This window comes from Strigops habroptila, chromosome Z, assembly GCF_004027225.2.
Source record: "Strigops habroptila isolate Jane chromosome Z, bStrHab1.2.pri, whole genome shotgun sequence".
Classification (NCBI taxonomy): domain Eukaryota; kingdom Metazoa; phylum Chordata; class Aves; order Psittaciformes; family Psittacidae; genus Strigops; species Strigops habroptila.
In genome coordinates this window covers 12001397-12017581 of record NC_044302.2, presented here as the reverse complement: position 1 = coordinate 12017581, position 16185 = coordinate 12001397, and the positions used below count along the sequence as shown (strand labels likewise).

The 16185-nt window shown below is 39.5% G+C and overlaps 1 protein-coding gene across 3 annotated transcripts in view; it reads left to right on the top strand.

Moving 5' to 3' along the window:
* CHST8 (carbohydrate sulfotransferase 8) overlaps positions 1 to 16185 on the top strand; it is a 178156-nt gene that overhangs the window by 38855 nt on the left and 123116 nt on the right. The window contains exons 2-3 of one of the 3 annotated variants that reach the window (XM_030469845.1): positions 1482 to 1574; positions 2895 to 3118. In XM_030469845.1, the coding sequence (XP_030325705.1) occupies positions 3010 to 3118 (109 nt within the window). In that variant the 5' untranslated portion in view covers positions 1482 to 1574; positions 2895 to 3009. Of the gene's footprint in view, positions 1 to 1481; positions 1575 to 2894; positions 3119 to 16185 lie in introns of those variants that run through there. The other 2 variants (XM_030469844.2, XM_030469843.1) reach the window with 2 other exon arrangements.

Genomic DNA, 16185 nt, shown 5'->3' with positions numbered 1-16185 from the left:
CTATACTCGCTGCTTGCAAAGACATGTAACGGCAACAGGCAGTAAACAGCAGTCTTTAGAGTTATAAAGCATATATTCTTTCAATATACGCTTTCTTCTAGCTTTTGTTACTGCTGCATCTTCAGGTGCCCTGAAGACACTGTAATATCTAACCTAAAGAGTTATGTGAACCTGAACACGGTTGTCCTATAGGATGTGGAATAATGTAAACATTATAACTGTTAAAAACTGCTACTGTAGCATTTCTCACCTAATTAAAAGCTGGCTAGGGATCTTCTGTCTTGATGCTGCCTCTGCTTCAAACAAACCACTTCAACAAATCAAGACCAGGGGAAACGGTTTAGCATCTTAAGCTAATAATAATTGTTTTAGAAACCCATATTTGCTCAAGAGTACAATTCATTCAAAAAATGCCCTTATCATTCGACGTTAAGGAAATATAAACTCCTTGTTCTTTGGGAGTGGATGTTCTCAAGATGCTCTTTCTCAAATTAGAATGGTGAGCTTCTTTCAATCTCTCTGTTCCACCAGCTGCCGGGGCATTCCCAGCACAGAAAGGCAGCGCTGCCAATGCCAGCCTCGGGGCTGGGAGACCGTTCCACTCTCTGCTGCATCACAGCCTTCCTTGTACAACTTTGGGCAAGACACTCACCGTAAACTTGGGTAGTAGCATCCTCCTCCCATGGTCATGCAGAGAGCGTAAATTGGTTACAAAAAGGGAAATGTTTCTATTAGGTAATTAAATACAACTCTTAGAAAGCTCTGACTGGACTGTTTCACAAAATGGTGTGATTTTGGGGTTGTACCAGCCTTGCTACAGGTGGATTTGGTTCGAAGCACCCATTTATCCAAACCACTGACTCTGTAGCACAAACAAATCCCATAGTGAACCAGAGAGAGGGGTTCATGTTCCCTAATTGTTTGCTTGTAAGAGCAGTGTTTTGAACTGTAACACAGCTGCTTTGAAGGTTAATCCTCCTTCCCTAATCTGCCTCCCCTTAGGCTTTAGAGTTAGTATTTGACCTTTAAATATATATATTAAGTACATGTGCAAAATATACACATGCACACTATAGGCACAGATGGACCTGCACAACGACCCATGAGGATTTGGCTTTGTTAGTGATTGAAAACTTAGTAAGATTTTCATTTAGCTTTACTTTTAAAGGGGTGAGAAAGGTTGAAGGAAAAAAAATAAATGAAAAAAGAGAGAAAAAGAACTCCAAACAACCCAAAACCACACAGTTAATGTCTGCCATAATTTTAATAGAAAATAAAGCTGAATTCACTTCTAGAGAGGGAGAACTTAGTTCTCTGCATTCATTTAAGATACAAGCATCCACCAGTGCTCCTGTCCTGGAGCTCAGGCTGCTTTACACACTGAATAACCATAGTTGCCATTAGATAACCTTATCAATAAGAGGCACAGAAATTACTTCATCAGGACTGCACAATAAGTGTTCTTCTTTGGTGCATTTTAGAAATTTGGAATGCCAGTACACTGCAGAAAATTAAACACCTACTATGGAAACCATGAAAAGCAATCAAGTTCACCCTGACACCAAATATTCCAGGTACATTGAAAACAAATCTTTAAAGACTTTTTCTGGTATAACTACTTTGAATGATCATTTTTCCACTATGCACCCTCCCTGAAAACTAACGTTACACAGTCTTTCTGTACTTAAAACCTCCTTTGTAAAGAAACACTACCTTCAAAATCCTTCCTTTAGATGAGGTTGCATTTACAATTAGAAATATGAGAAAATTGAAGTGATTGCCACGCCTGTGACTTCTGCTGATCTCCAGCCTGAACCCTTGTGTTCAATAATTTGCTGATAAGAAATCTGGTTATGTTTTCAGTAACCAGTTCCACTGCCTGCGCTCTAATGCACCTTCGTTCAGGTTACTAAAAAACACAGGACCAGCATTTACTCTGTGGCAAAAGCATTTATTTTAATTGATAAAACCATGTGGCACACTAATGGTATTCTTCTCTGGTTCCCTTCTTTCATTTTTTCACTTCTTGGTATGTTACCAGAATGGACATTGGTTCCAGTGGGACTATTAATGTGCTTAAAGTGAAGTATTTGCCTTAGGGCTGTGCTTAGCAAGAGTTTTAGAATGACCTACTACGGGCCCACCTGGGACTGGCTGCTGCCGTTTCACTGGGGCTGCACATAATGGGAAGTATTAGATCGAGCAGAGAATTCACCAAACCGAGCCCAGAAACGTGCTGGGAGTCCCCACGGGGGGAGAGGCAGCCCTGCCCGTCACCTGCACACTTCCTGCCCACCCTCTCTTTTCTCGTGTGTTCTGCAAGCCAGTAGAAGGAGGTCCAAGCACTGTGACCAGTAATTCCCTTGGAAATAACAGGCAGCACGGGGACCTGTGGTGTACCAGTTTAGTTTGACTCTTTTTATCAAGGGTGAAGCAGGCAGCTGCCCGCTGTTCAACCTTCTCTGCAAGTTTGACATGCAAGTGCAGCAACTGTGATCGTTTCGCCCACATTAGCTCACTTTATGCTTTCATATTGTTTAACCAGTGAAAAATAGAAAGCGACACATGCTTCACTTGAAGCAAGCAAATGATGGTGTGATTATCAAGAGGGGGTTTTGTGCAAATTGCAGCCATGGCGTAACCGTTTCTCCCAAACTGTGCTCTTTAATGATATTCTACATTGCCTTTTCAAGATGTTAAAAACAGTGACATATAATTAAATACAAACTGATGGGGCAGAAATTGGCTGGATGACTGCAATTAACTGTACCAAAGAAATTCTAGAGCAATCAGTTATTTGGTCTAAACAAGGACTTAAATCTACTAACCTGCATTGAAAAATATAAATGCTCTGCATGTGAAGTTTTAGGGGGTTGTTTTTTTACCTCTTGTAGACTTATTACATCAGACTTCCAGATGAGAGGATGAGACTATGAGTGAAGAGCGTTCTGGAGATTGTGTGCAGTTTTTTTCCCGGGTCAGAACTGGATTGATCTGAGAACAGTAATTATGAGGCTGACATGTATGTTCTCGTTCATCTTGCTGTTTGGAGCAGCTGGGCTTGTTGTCTTCATTCACCTGCAAGATCCAGAAGAAATAGTTCATCAGCAGACACCAGGTTAGCATTCCTATTTCTATTTGACTCACTCGCTCCTTCATGGTCAACATTTTGTACTTATATCCTTAACACGTTTTTCATATTTCACAGAGGTTGCCTCAACAAAGGTATGTAATTTTTTAATGAAGCCTATTTTGAAATCTATTGGGGGGAAAAAAAATACGAAGAAGAAAAAGGAATTTGCTTAAAAAATTTTCCAAGAACAAATTAACTGATTATGCAGGGATCTTTGCCAAGATGCATAGGGTCCAGCTGGATGGAGTTAATTTTCTGCTAAAGTTGAGACCAACTTCTGCTGCCAGCTATACCACTAGAAATATGAATTTGGGAAACTGAACTGCCGAAAGTTCAGTTCCTGCAAATACATGTCTCTGAACCTACCTTTGCCTGTATAGGGTATTCAATGTGACAGGGAGATGCAAAATAAGAGACACATAAATGACTCATGCAAGAAACATACAATATTTTGGGATTCATTGCTTTAATGTGCTTAACTTCCATTAAAATTTTCATAACTTTCATCCAGACGCACACCATCTTCCTGTGCTACTCACTTTAAACTGTGAAGAGCCACAAAGACTACATCAATGTGAGAACTGAACTTGTGGTTTCATTTTAAACGAGAGGCATGCAGGAACTATGAGAAAGCACAAGATCTCTTGATTTACTTAGTCACTTTCTCTTTGGCTAAGGCTGTAACAAAGGCTGGTTTAGAGCCTAGACAAATGCCAGTGCAGTTACTCCAGCTCATAATAATGCCCCTGTGAGCCAAGATTTGGTCACTATGTTTGCTCTTATATGCACTGAAATTCTCCTTTGACTACATAAATGCTTTATAAAAGGCCTATTCAGTAGACACCTTCATTGTACAATGAACACAATTGTATATTTTAAAGTATTACTAATATTTTTAATAGAGCTGAACCCTAACACAGAAAACTCTTACATAATTACATTAAGTGCTAATTTCTATGTCCAGGTTTATTAAGTACTTATTTCCATGTCACTAAACAATCTGTACATTAATATGCTTATTATTTAGTCCAACTGCACACCAATTTTTAAAGCAGCCACTCAGCTGAAACTGCAGAAATAATGAATCATCAGCATTGTGCAAAGCAGAGAATTAACCAGTTGTTTCAGTGCTTTTGCAATTGATTTTTCTATACTTACATGTATTTGACTGAAATCACACAGTAGGTTGGGGGTGAGGGGAAAGACATACGGACAGTAAACGCAGGTAGTACTCTAATGCAACTAAGAATGTGTAACTTTACATTGGAAAGTCAATTCTTTAACTTTCTGAAAGAGAAGGAATTTATAGTGGTGTCTCAAAACCAGTGCAATTTTTTCCCCATTTTTTCCATTGTTGGTCCCGCATCTTGACCTGTCGTACCTCTTGAACACCAACTGCTGATTGTAGTACACTGTGAAGTGATTTTTGAGAGTGATATAACTGCAGAAGCGGATGCCCAAGACCATTTAAATAAGAGCGAGTTTGAACAGAGCTCCTGCCTCCAGCAGGGAAACTTTAATGGACTTGATTGCCGTGGGCAGGGTTCTGCATAGCTAAAACATGAACATCCCAACAATGCTGTTACTGCCAAAGGTGTGTAATCAATTGCCCGATTCTCACATTCAATTACTATTTATGTTAATAGGAACCAGACTATACCCTTGAGTAAAAGGTGCTCAATACAATTACTCTTATTTCTGTCTGGCTGATTTTCATGTGTATTAAGTGCTTTCAACTCTCAGTGGACTCAGGAACTCCTCATGTCCATTGCTTCTGAAAATGATGCCAGTTATCACTACAACATATTAGGTGGTTTAAAAGACACAGGAAAAAATACTCATTTCATTAACTAGAGTGGTAGACATATTTCATCTGCAGACAGTCTCCTGTGAAAATCTGTCAATCACAAGCGACATTTTTGGCATGCAGAGAAGGATCCTTCCCCTTAAAAGGGCCTGTTTCTAATGGAGATCGGATATTGCTATAATTTGCTTGTCTGATTGCTCCCTAAATAGAATTGAACAAATGCATGTGTCATTAAGCCACATAGGACAACACATTCTGCATGGCAAAGTTCTATTGGATTAACCTTTGCTTTTGTATTTCCCATGCAGTTACTATACAGTAAAACATATTTTCCAGATGCTGGAATCTCATTAGGAAGGCTAGAGAAAAGTCAGTAACATTTATTTTCCACTGAAAAGCAGAGTAGGGGAATTTTGCATTTTTCATTGTTAGTATGTTCAGTCATCTTTAATTTAAGATAGTACAACTTATGAAGCAAGATTAATAAAAATACTTTGGTGCTTTAGTTTTATCTGTCTGTTCTGGAAATTGTTCTTGATTGTTTTAGTCCTAGGAAGCATGATGGTGAGACCTTGATGTACTACTTAAACCAGTATAAAATCCACAGCCATAAAACTTTAAGTAATGCTTACATTACTTTCACTGAGCAAAGTACTCCTGACAGAAGCTGTTTGTGTTGATTTGTTACTATTCATTTATTCTTTCCCTGTGCTTCACATTGCTACCTAATTGTGATGCTGTACTGAGAAAGCAATATCAAAGTAATTTTCCACAACATTAGTTACAATTTTCTTCTGATCTTTCAAGTGAAAAAATCCCATCCTGTTGGCTTCTGTGAGCATATAAACCTTGATTACATTTATCTGTTGGAAACCAATGCTTACAAAGTATATGTGCCCAGGATAGCGGGTGTAGAGCCTTTTTTGCTGATTGACAAACATGTTGTCTGTGTAGTTTTATTTATATAATGCACATCACTCGGAGAAGATATATTTAAGACAGGCAGCCATTTAGGGTGGGCAAAACAGATTTCCTAAGCCAATATATTAAATTCAGTAGGTATTCCTGCGGTCATTAAAGAGACAATAACTTCACTTACGACAGTCATATTCTCAGCGTCTATGAAGAGTGCTATTACTGTGGAGAGTGCAGGATAAAGCAAGGGTGTGGGGTAAGCAGCAGTATGAATTATAGTCATACACCATACAGAAATGCAATGATCTTTTAATAATTTTCCCTGTAAAACATATATATATACCCCTGCAAATAAGCTGGGGCAATTCCAAGCACAACTACAGGCTGGGCAGACTGGATTGAGAGCAGCCCTGAGGAGAAAGACCTGCGGGTATTGGTTGATGAGAAGCTTATTATAACCTGGCATGCAGTCCTGCATCCAGCTCTGGAGCCCCCAGCACAAGCAGGGACAGGACGAGGAGTCATGGGTTTAAACTGAAAGAGGGTAGATTTAGGTTAGGTGTTAAGAAGAAATTCTTTACTGTGACAGTGGTGAGATGCTGGCAGCGGTTGCCCAGAGAAGCTGTGGCTGCCCCATCCCTGGCAGTGTTCAGTGTTGGATGGGGCTTTGAGCAACTTGGTCTAGTGGAAGATGCCCCTGCCCATGGCCGGGGGTTGGAACAACATGAGCTTTAAGGTCCCTTCCCTTCAGTTTGTGATTCCATGATACAAAATTTGGCTTCTGCAGTAAAAGTATTGGGGTTTTGCTATATGGTTACTGAATTCACGAACCTGTAAGAGTTTTCAGTTAGAACTTTTAAGATGAATATGTATGGGCACACACTCCTCTGGGAGCTTGTAAAAAGTGGAAAATACATCTCAAAGGATGCATGTTGTGAGAGCTCCAAAAGGGTGAAAACACGGAGTAGAATGGAAATGATTTTGCACTCTGACTATATGAGAATTTGAAAGTCAAGTATGACTATAACCAAGTCTGAAACTCATCTGACTGAGATTCTGCAGCGATTGCTGTCCTTACCTCATCTACCAGTTTCTAACATAATACTGTCATCTTCTTTATTTTCTGCTTTACTCAGGGTGTGATGGGAAGGAGAGGGAGAAAGGAGAGATGACAGTCTGAAGGGCAGGCATGCGAATGCTATTGCAAACCTGATGGCACAAAGGAACCACAGCACAGAAATCTTACTGTATATTGCAGTAGCCTTAAAGCAAATACCAATATTATAGCTATACTAAAATTTTCTTATTTACTTATTCAGAGCACATACACCTTGTTACTTACAAATTACAGTCCTATGCACATCTCCATGTTCCCTATACACTTCCATAATACTATCCTAGCACACAATGCACTGGTTGTTTGTCACACTGGAAACTTTTTATAACTACAATTGAAAATGAACTAGCATTGATATATAATTTCAGAAGTAATTTTCCTACAACTTGCAACTTACTGCTCTTTATAAACTGGACGCTGTTTAATCTGCTTCTCAACTGACAGCATCAGCAGAAATCATGAACAAAAGAAGCTGGTGACTGTAGCGGAGGCGAGTGGGATCGCTAACACTCTTTTCAAGCAGAAGTGGCACACTGTTCCGTGTGCAAGGGCAGCTTCCACCAACTCAAGAGTGAATGAACTTTCTGCTCCCATTCTCTGAGCCTGCTTTAGCTGAACTTCGCACAGCAAAAAATTCCCTGTGTGGAGACTAGTTCCCAAGAGTCTGCAGTTACTGGGATGAAAACAAAGAGATCTATTTCCTTGTCTGCAGTGGCAAGGCTCTTATATGGGGGAAATGCGGTCTTCTGATATTTCCTTTTCTGTTGGTTAAAATGGTTGTTGTTTAGTCTGACTGTGACTGTAAGCCTGGTTATTTTTCCCACTGGAAAGAAGTGCTGGCGATGACTTAATCAGTCTATTGCTATAGGGCGATCAAACACGGTCCAGATGGTTACAAAAGAAACCCTACCCCACACTGTCAGTGCAAACCTCTTCAGAAGTAATACAGTCTAGTGCTGAAAGCAATCACATATAAGCTGTTTTATCACTAGTAATATATAGAGATTGTCTCCTACAATGCTTTTTCTCTGCTTTCATGACGATGCTGTATCTTTGGCATTCTTACGAAAAACACAGCATTTATTTATGACATGCTATTGGAGAGTGTCACTTTTTTTCTTTCTCTTTTTTTTTTTTTTTTTTGACAGTTTCTGTTAATATGCTTTAGCCTAAAGCCCATTAAAGCAAATACAGCTCTTAAGCTATAGCATTGCAGGCCAGTATTTATAGGACCAGCATTTCCTGTTGACCATAAGCAAGTGCTCCACAGGAGTCTGAACACACTGGTGGTAGACTGTGGAACTAGGATCCAAAGCTGCTGCAGTTTGTTCCTGTCCTGCCATACACTCATAGATTGTGCTGTATTGTGTTAAATCGGGCAATTCGCCTGCTAAATGTCTCCATTTCCTATTATAAAGGGGGTTCTCTGCAGGGGATTCAAGATACCTAAGAACTGCTAGATCCTACTATAAAAATGCAAGACCAAACCATGTTAACTGTGACATTATCACAAAATCCAGTGCATTACTAGCAGCAGTTATAATCTCACTGCAGTGGTGCACACATACATCAGATGACTGAACCAGATCCACTGCCCATTTGTTTGATGGCATAAAGCCCATGTCACCTAATCCCAAACGTATTTACCAGCATAAAGCTGGAGTGATGCAGTGCTAAATCACTCGCATAGTGCAGCTTCCACTTCCACAAATTTCCCTATCCTCTCTTTTTCTGTGAGCACTTCTTCTCAGGTACTGACTGGTTAAAAAAGAAAAAAAAGGTTTGATATTTCTTTTAAAGCCTGCTTTTAAAAACTGTCAGAGGTTGACACTTCTTTGTTGTGTTTGGCAAAATAAAAAGTGACCTGCCATCTCAGAGCTGCATTCATTTATGGTGCTTGGCAACACATTACAGGCAAAACTCAACCGCACTGTGATATGTCAGCAGTCTCAGAGTGGCAGCTTTATGAAAGTATATTTCTAGGGAACAAGCCTGGATGCTTCTCAGATTCCCCTGGAAATCTGCAGAGGAATTACAGAAGCGTGCAAAAGTTGATCAGCAGACTTTCATTTCACCTCAAAATGTTTATTCTAAATATAAGGCTATATTGAGTTTTTCACAGAAAATGTGTGAGTACTAGATAGCCTTCTTCCATACGTCAGCTATCATTCAGTGTGCCTGATTTTTAAAACTTGATACCATACTGATGAGCTTAGGTAAGTTTAAAATACCTTCTAGTTTTTCCAAAGTTTATGCCATTTTAAATGTGTTTTATTATGTATGTTTCCATTTCTCAAAGTTATTAATATTCCCCTAAAAGCTTAACTAAAACTTCCTCTCTCCAGCAGTATCATCCTTTTTCATTTAGTAAACATTAATTTTCCTTTCATGATTCTAGTGGAGCTTGAAATTAAAGGTGGCTTTCTTCTCTATTATGGCTTGCTTTGTGTATCAGCATCATAACTGCCAGTTTACTGCTTTAGTACCAGTCAAGAGAGCATAAAAAGCAAATAATTGATCTTGTATAGGCCCTACACAAGAGCAACTTCATGTGGACATGAAGTTTATAATTTTCTCCAAATGAATTATCTTTCTATTTTTGAAAGTAAGTGACTGGGTTTGGATCTGTCATCACTTGACATATGCAGGGTCGTTAACTGATTTTAATCTTATTATGTACAGGCCCTATCGTACAAGATGCTAGCTCACAGCATCAGTGCAGAAAAGCACTTCAGTATCAACCAAGTCGCTCAACTGTTAGTTCTGCTCCGATGCCTGAGGGTCAGAATATTCTGCACCTTGTACAATCAAGAACCCTCTTTGGGTCTCAGCCACTTCAGAAGACCTATGTGGTGATTAAGGGAAAAAATACTGCAGCCAGGCCCTTCCTCATTGCCACTTCTGGACACCAGGGCAATTCAGACATGCTCTTCCCTCTTGTTTTCAGAATCACTATCCACTGGCTGTTAATACCTACAGAAATGGAGTCTTTCAGGGCTTGTTTTCTTGCTTTTTAGTTGGAAATCACATGTTTTCTCATAAATCTCTTTGCAGGAACCAGGTATCTGATGTTTTGCCTTTTGTAGCGCATTAGCCAAGAGATCAGTGTTTACTGACTTCAGTGAAAGTGAAATGTGCTGTGCCACCAAGTATGATCATATGCAAGGGAAGTTACAGGGGCTGGGAGGAAATCAGGGGACACCAAGCCCCTTTCTGGAGCAGTGGGAACTGAACAGCCTCAGGAGGGAAAAAAAGTAGGTTGTGAATGAAATTCCTCATCCCTCAAGAAGGTGCCTGTGCTCCAGTGCCCTGTTCCTTCTCTATTCTAATTCAATTACCTTTCTCCTTCCATTTAGCCTGATGATTTGCAGTGCTGAGCTCTCTGTAATGATGGTACAGATAATGATTGGGACAAACAAAGGTATATTTGGCTTTAGAATTACTTTAGGCTTGAATTCACAGGAATCTTTGGATGGCCTGGACCTGCTGCAGTCAGTGTCGCTTACCTGGAAGCAGATGAGATACACAAATACCTATTCCTGTGGCTAGGAGGACAGAAAGCACAAGCCTAAATAGAGGAAACTGGTCATTTGCCCAAGTGGCTATTTGAGAGGTGTGGGAGGGGAGACTCCTTTTCTCAAGCTGTAGGTAGTGTACAATGGCCAAGATCCTACATACCTGTTTCCAGTTTGTTGCATTTTTTTCTTGACTTGTTTGACTTGACTTTATTTGTTAATAAAGTCTGCACAACTTAATACCCATAAGTCAAACCACGGGAGAAATTATAGACAGCAATCACTGCTGCTCTGTGTGAACTAAATGCAGCTTTAATTGAGTCCTCCTAATTGTGCATGCACCTGCCAGGAACAACACGGTGATGCTTATCTCAGACAAGAAAACAAATTCCTCTCACTGCTCCATTGTAGCCAGTGTACTCCAATGAAAGGGCATGTATCCAAATAGGCACAAAAGTAAATGTATACACCTTCAGGTAGATACCATGAATTTTATGCCATAGCAAAGCAATTCTGTACTCATTGAGACTTTAATGTAATTCACTGTAATTGTTTAAAACACATCCTAAGGACTGTGGTGAGAACTTAAGCAGGGCTGGGATACCATTCACACGCCCAAAACAAACATTGGCACCTCAGCCACTATGTTCATTTAGATACTGTGAACAGCCAAGTCTAATTGTGGAAACCAAACTGGGGTTTTCTAAGCTGTCAAATTGAAACCTGGCCCTCCATCCACTTAGTCAAGAGGTGTTTCTACCTGTAAACAGGAGGCATCCTTAATTCACTACTTTATTAAAATTCCAATTATTCTGCATTTATGAGCTGCTTATTCTCATGCTATTGAAGGGAATTAAGTTACTCAAGAATGTACAAATTCAGGTATTAACACCTACATATTGATGATGTGCTGCATGTTAAACCAGCAATGTCATGCCTCTTCCACTAGCACATTTCACCAATACCTGCAGAATGCATCTAGCAAATCATTATAACAGCATTTGGAAAGAAAAGCATGTAAATGGGAGAAAAACGGAAGAGGAAAAAAAAAAATTATGTATGCAGCACATAAAGAAGAATGGTAGGAATGGAGGTCTGAGAAACAAAAGTTGAGATAACTTCCTTTTTTGTTCTTCACATTTAGATTTATTTAATGAAAGGAGCTTTAAGGGGGTTTTGGTAGAAAAACATCCAGAGAGACTAGTTCCGCTATATACTTTAAACATCTTTTTAAAAGGAAAATGAAAGCATAGTATTAAACAAAAAATGTTTAATTAAATTAGAATGTAAGAGAAAATTTACTGCAGTTTTATAATCCATGTTAATAAACAATGGGCCCAGAATCAGTATGACTGAAGTTCCCAGGGGTGCTAAAACGGATACAAGGCAAGTAGTAAGGAAAACGAATATTTACTACAGTAAATTTACAGTAGTTAACAAACTTAGAAAGAACACCTTGAATTTTTAAAAGCACTAAATATTCTTAGTGAACAATAATAATCTAACAGTATTTTACTTCCAAATGCAAATCTTTGTGACATAACATGTTCTCAATGTCTACGTATTTGCACACCATATTTTTCCTCTTGCTTGTTTCCAGATATCAAATTATATATTCAGTATATTCTGATTGTTCTATGCCTTTTCCTCTAAAGGCACTGGCTTCACTTCTTAATTGAGACCCAGTGGAGATAAGTTCACCACAACATAATTTAATGAACGATGGAAGAGTTACCTTTTACTGCATGAAGTATCAAGCTGCGTGACAGAGAAGGAGTATCTCCTAGGTGATGTTTCAGTAGATAATAACTAACTGAGACATCTCCTAAAATAATAACACCCACACACAAATGCAGCCCTTCCCCCCTGAAAGTGGGCAACACATAAAGCAAATTAATTAACCAAGGACACAGTTCCTAAAAGGAGTTCAGTAACACAGTTTCTTTCCTCCATGAAATCATAGATTGGATATTGGAGACCTACAGTACAGATGAGTGTATTTTATGCTTTTCCCCACTTCAAAGGCTGAATTGGACTTGACTTACTCTTCACATTAATCTTGAATATGCCATCACCACAGTGATGATTCTCCTTTTTGCTCTGAATGGTTCCAAGCAGCCAGCAGCAGTACTCTCACCGCATACAGCTGTCAGCTCAGCACCTCCTGACACCTTCACTTCAGGCCTTTGGGGAGACACTTCTGTAGCATCAGCCTCAGTGTATTTTTTGGTTTTATTTACTTATATTTTTGGGTAGGGGAAAACACTCTGACTTTTAAACGTCTCACACAACACAGCCTGGGGAGCAGGACTGAGCCGCCTGCAGACTCCATCGCAGGGACATGGCTGACAGCACAATGCCATCCTTCACTTCCTCATCAAAGAATGCTGCTTCCAGTCCTGTCCCTACCTTAAGTAGCAAAGGCATCCTTCTGCCCCTTGATCTTTGTGTATTTTTGTTGCAATTTAATGTTACCTAGATTTCAAAGTCCTCAAATTAGGGAGTGTGAGTCAAATGCTGGCTCTGACTGAGTTCAGAGGGGTCTGTACATTTATAGGCATTCTTACAGCATTCAGCCACTTTGATCACAGCCCTCCGCACCACCACAAACAGATAGTCATTTGATTATAATGAAAGATGTTTCACAAAGAACTGCTGAGACAGCATTTCAAGAATTCTGAATATTTGAATATTCATTAATTGTTTCTGAGATTCTGTTCTTTTAGCAACCAACCACTGATGCTATAAAAACATTCAAGTGAAGGGCAAATTGTTAATATTCCAAGAGAAACCCTATTTGCTATGAGAGCAGCTTTAATTAGCAAGACAAACCATCTTCTTGTAGTCGTTTAGAGGAATCAGAGGCAAGCACAGCAACACAGGTCTTGGTAGCAGCAAAATATTTACCATCTCCTCTCTCAGTGGAGAAGGTGCCCAGAGTTAGCAGCTTAACTTGGGAAAAGGCGATTCTGTTTCCTGGCTTGGACTTTGCTCCCTAAATGAAGCACTCATTAAATCTCTTGCATGCAACGGCTGCATCTTCTTAGCCTAGTTGCATGAATTTGTCCGTCTCTATTTTTTTAATCTGGCAAGCTGAAACATTCTGTAGTGGGAATTTCACAAGACCAAGATTTCATGAATGCGTAGCTGTGTTTGGGTTGTTGTGTCCATTGATAAGCTATGGCTCAGCTGCAGGGCACCTGCAGGGGAAATGGGAACCCAGGTGCAGGTGGCCAAGTGTGTCTTTTAGACTCAGAATGGGACATTCCACAAGTCTGACAATGTTTCTGTCACAAGGAGAAGAAAATTGGTATAGACTAATAAATACAGACTTCACAAAGTGAACTTGCTGGCAAACAGCAAACTCTGCAACAGGTTTAATAGTTGCACAGTTCTCTGAGCAAGATCGAGTCCTAAAGATGATAGGGGTTTATCCCTCAGCATAGAAGTTGTAATAAAAGACAACTGGAAGTCTCTCCATCCTCACAGTGGGCCACTGTGGTGTCAGTGTCAAATATAACTTGACAAGACAGCCAATAACCAGCAGGATTCTCAGAGGTGGCGAAGGTAACACAAGATGTTTCACCAAATCAAATCTATCATGTAGGTTATCTATATTAATGGGTCAAAAACCTTCCTGTTTTTATTCTTTGCATTTCCTGGACTTAATACATTGCTTGTCTTTTAAAAACGGATGCTTAAAAGCTACAGAAGCATTTTGCAGTTAGCATGCTACCCAGCAAGGCTGTATCATGACTGCCGAGTGCAAATGCCAAACAGCTCATGTCACTGGCTGGCCCTGATAAATCAGAGTTTAAAACAAATACCACTCAAGCTTATCTACTGGTACTACTGCTTATATTCAATCAATACTCTCGGGCAGTGCCATCTGATAACACTGTGCATAGTCCAACGGAAGCTTTCTCACTGTTCCCACCGGACAGCCAGCCAAGCTCTCTATTCTTCAAATAGTTAATTTGAGAAGTGTGGTTTCAACCAAAACCAATCTTTCTAACGAATGTATTTGAAATGTAAATTTTGCAAAGGTTCATTTCTTGGAGGGGAGGGAGGGAAGGGGGTCGTGGCCCTGCAGGGAAAAAATAACAGTTAAAACACATCCCAAACAATACGAATGAAACATTCTGGATTAAACAAACTGATCCACACTGAAAGGTAAGCAGCATTGCAACAGGAATTTCCCAACTTTTTTTAGTTTAGCTACCAGTTCAAAATGTTGACACAGTCTGCTTAAGTGGCATTTCAAAGGAGATCTAATATTTATGAAGTAAACCATTACCCTCTTCTAGACATGGCATTAAATAAAACTTGCTCTCCTGCTGTGAGCAGGAGCTCTCGTCTTTGCTTTCTATGATGCACGAGCAATAAATGGGTCTTTTGGGGACCTTCCTGATATGAAGAGTGAGGTGTAAAAAATGGGTCTTACTTTTAGTTAGAGAATTCTATTAAGGTATAATCCCTTCCTCAAGCATTCTAGTCTTAAACAAAATAATCACTGCCAAAGAATGGTTTTGTTTTGTTTTTTTCATAAAATATATAGACCAAAAACCCACCCCCAATCCCACAACCCATAAAGTGTGTTGCAGATACCCCAACTACTGCACCACCACTGAAGAAGCACTTTCCCACTGGTGCCTGTTTTCAAAAGCAAATCTCTGCATACATACATATACGAAAACTAATGAACTCCAACATACAACTTCAAAATGTTTATCCAAAGCTTTATAGAGAAGCTAATAGTTTAAGTGCTACACAGATTTATTGAACTGAAGAGAGTATTAACATGATATGCTAATGAAATCTGCATTTAATAGGATATATATCCATTCAAATTCTCTGTACCTTTCATCAACACGGCATACTGGGAAAATGAACCATCGAGACTGCAGTTTAAGCTGATATAAAATCAAATTATCCATGTTAACAAGACAATTAAATAACTGTTGGAAACTAAAGAAAAAAAAATCAGAAGTTCACCAGATATAAACTGGTTTTGAATCATGTGAGAGCTCAGTTACACAGTATGCAAATTGAAAGTTGCTACTGTGATTAGAATAGTATCGGTGGTAAATTAGATATCAATTTTATTATGAGAGAAGTCTAGCTCAGGTGCTTCAAAAAAGAAAGCAAAATGGCAAACTACAAGCAGTTTACGTTCGCCTATTTCAAATGACTGGAGAATGCATTACAGGGAGATTAGCAGTTGGAAAGGCTATTTGAAGGCAGTAGAATAAAAATTATGACAGCTGCTCTTCTGCTGGACATGGCAAAGAAAATGGTGCACATTTTGTGCCATGAGGCACATATGTTACATAGAGGTTTGGTAGATACTATTTCCCACAACAAAAGATTGCCATGTAAGGGGGACAAACCATGGGAATTAACTCTTACACTTAAAATTTAACAGCTTCTAGCTAGTAATATTGTATAACTATAGTATGAAGATGCAGTAAAGGGATTTCTCCACAGCAAAATTTTATTCTAGAGGCAATGCATAAACAGTCTTATATAGCTCCCTCACAGGCACGTTTATCAACTTTACTTCTGCAAAAACAGCCCAGAAGTTGGATGCTTGGAAACGCTGTGGAGCTGATCTGCGAGCACAGCTCACAGCTCTGGCAGCTCTGCTTCTGCCTCTCCACAACCACTTCCGTGCTGTCAATAAGTCAGTGTGGCCTGT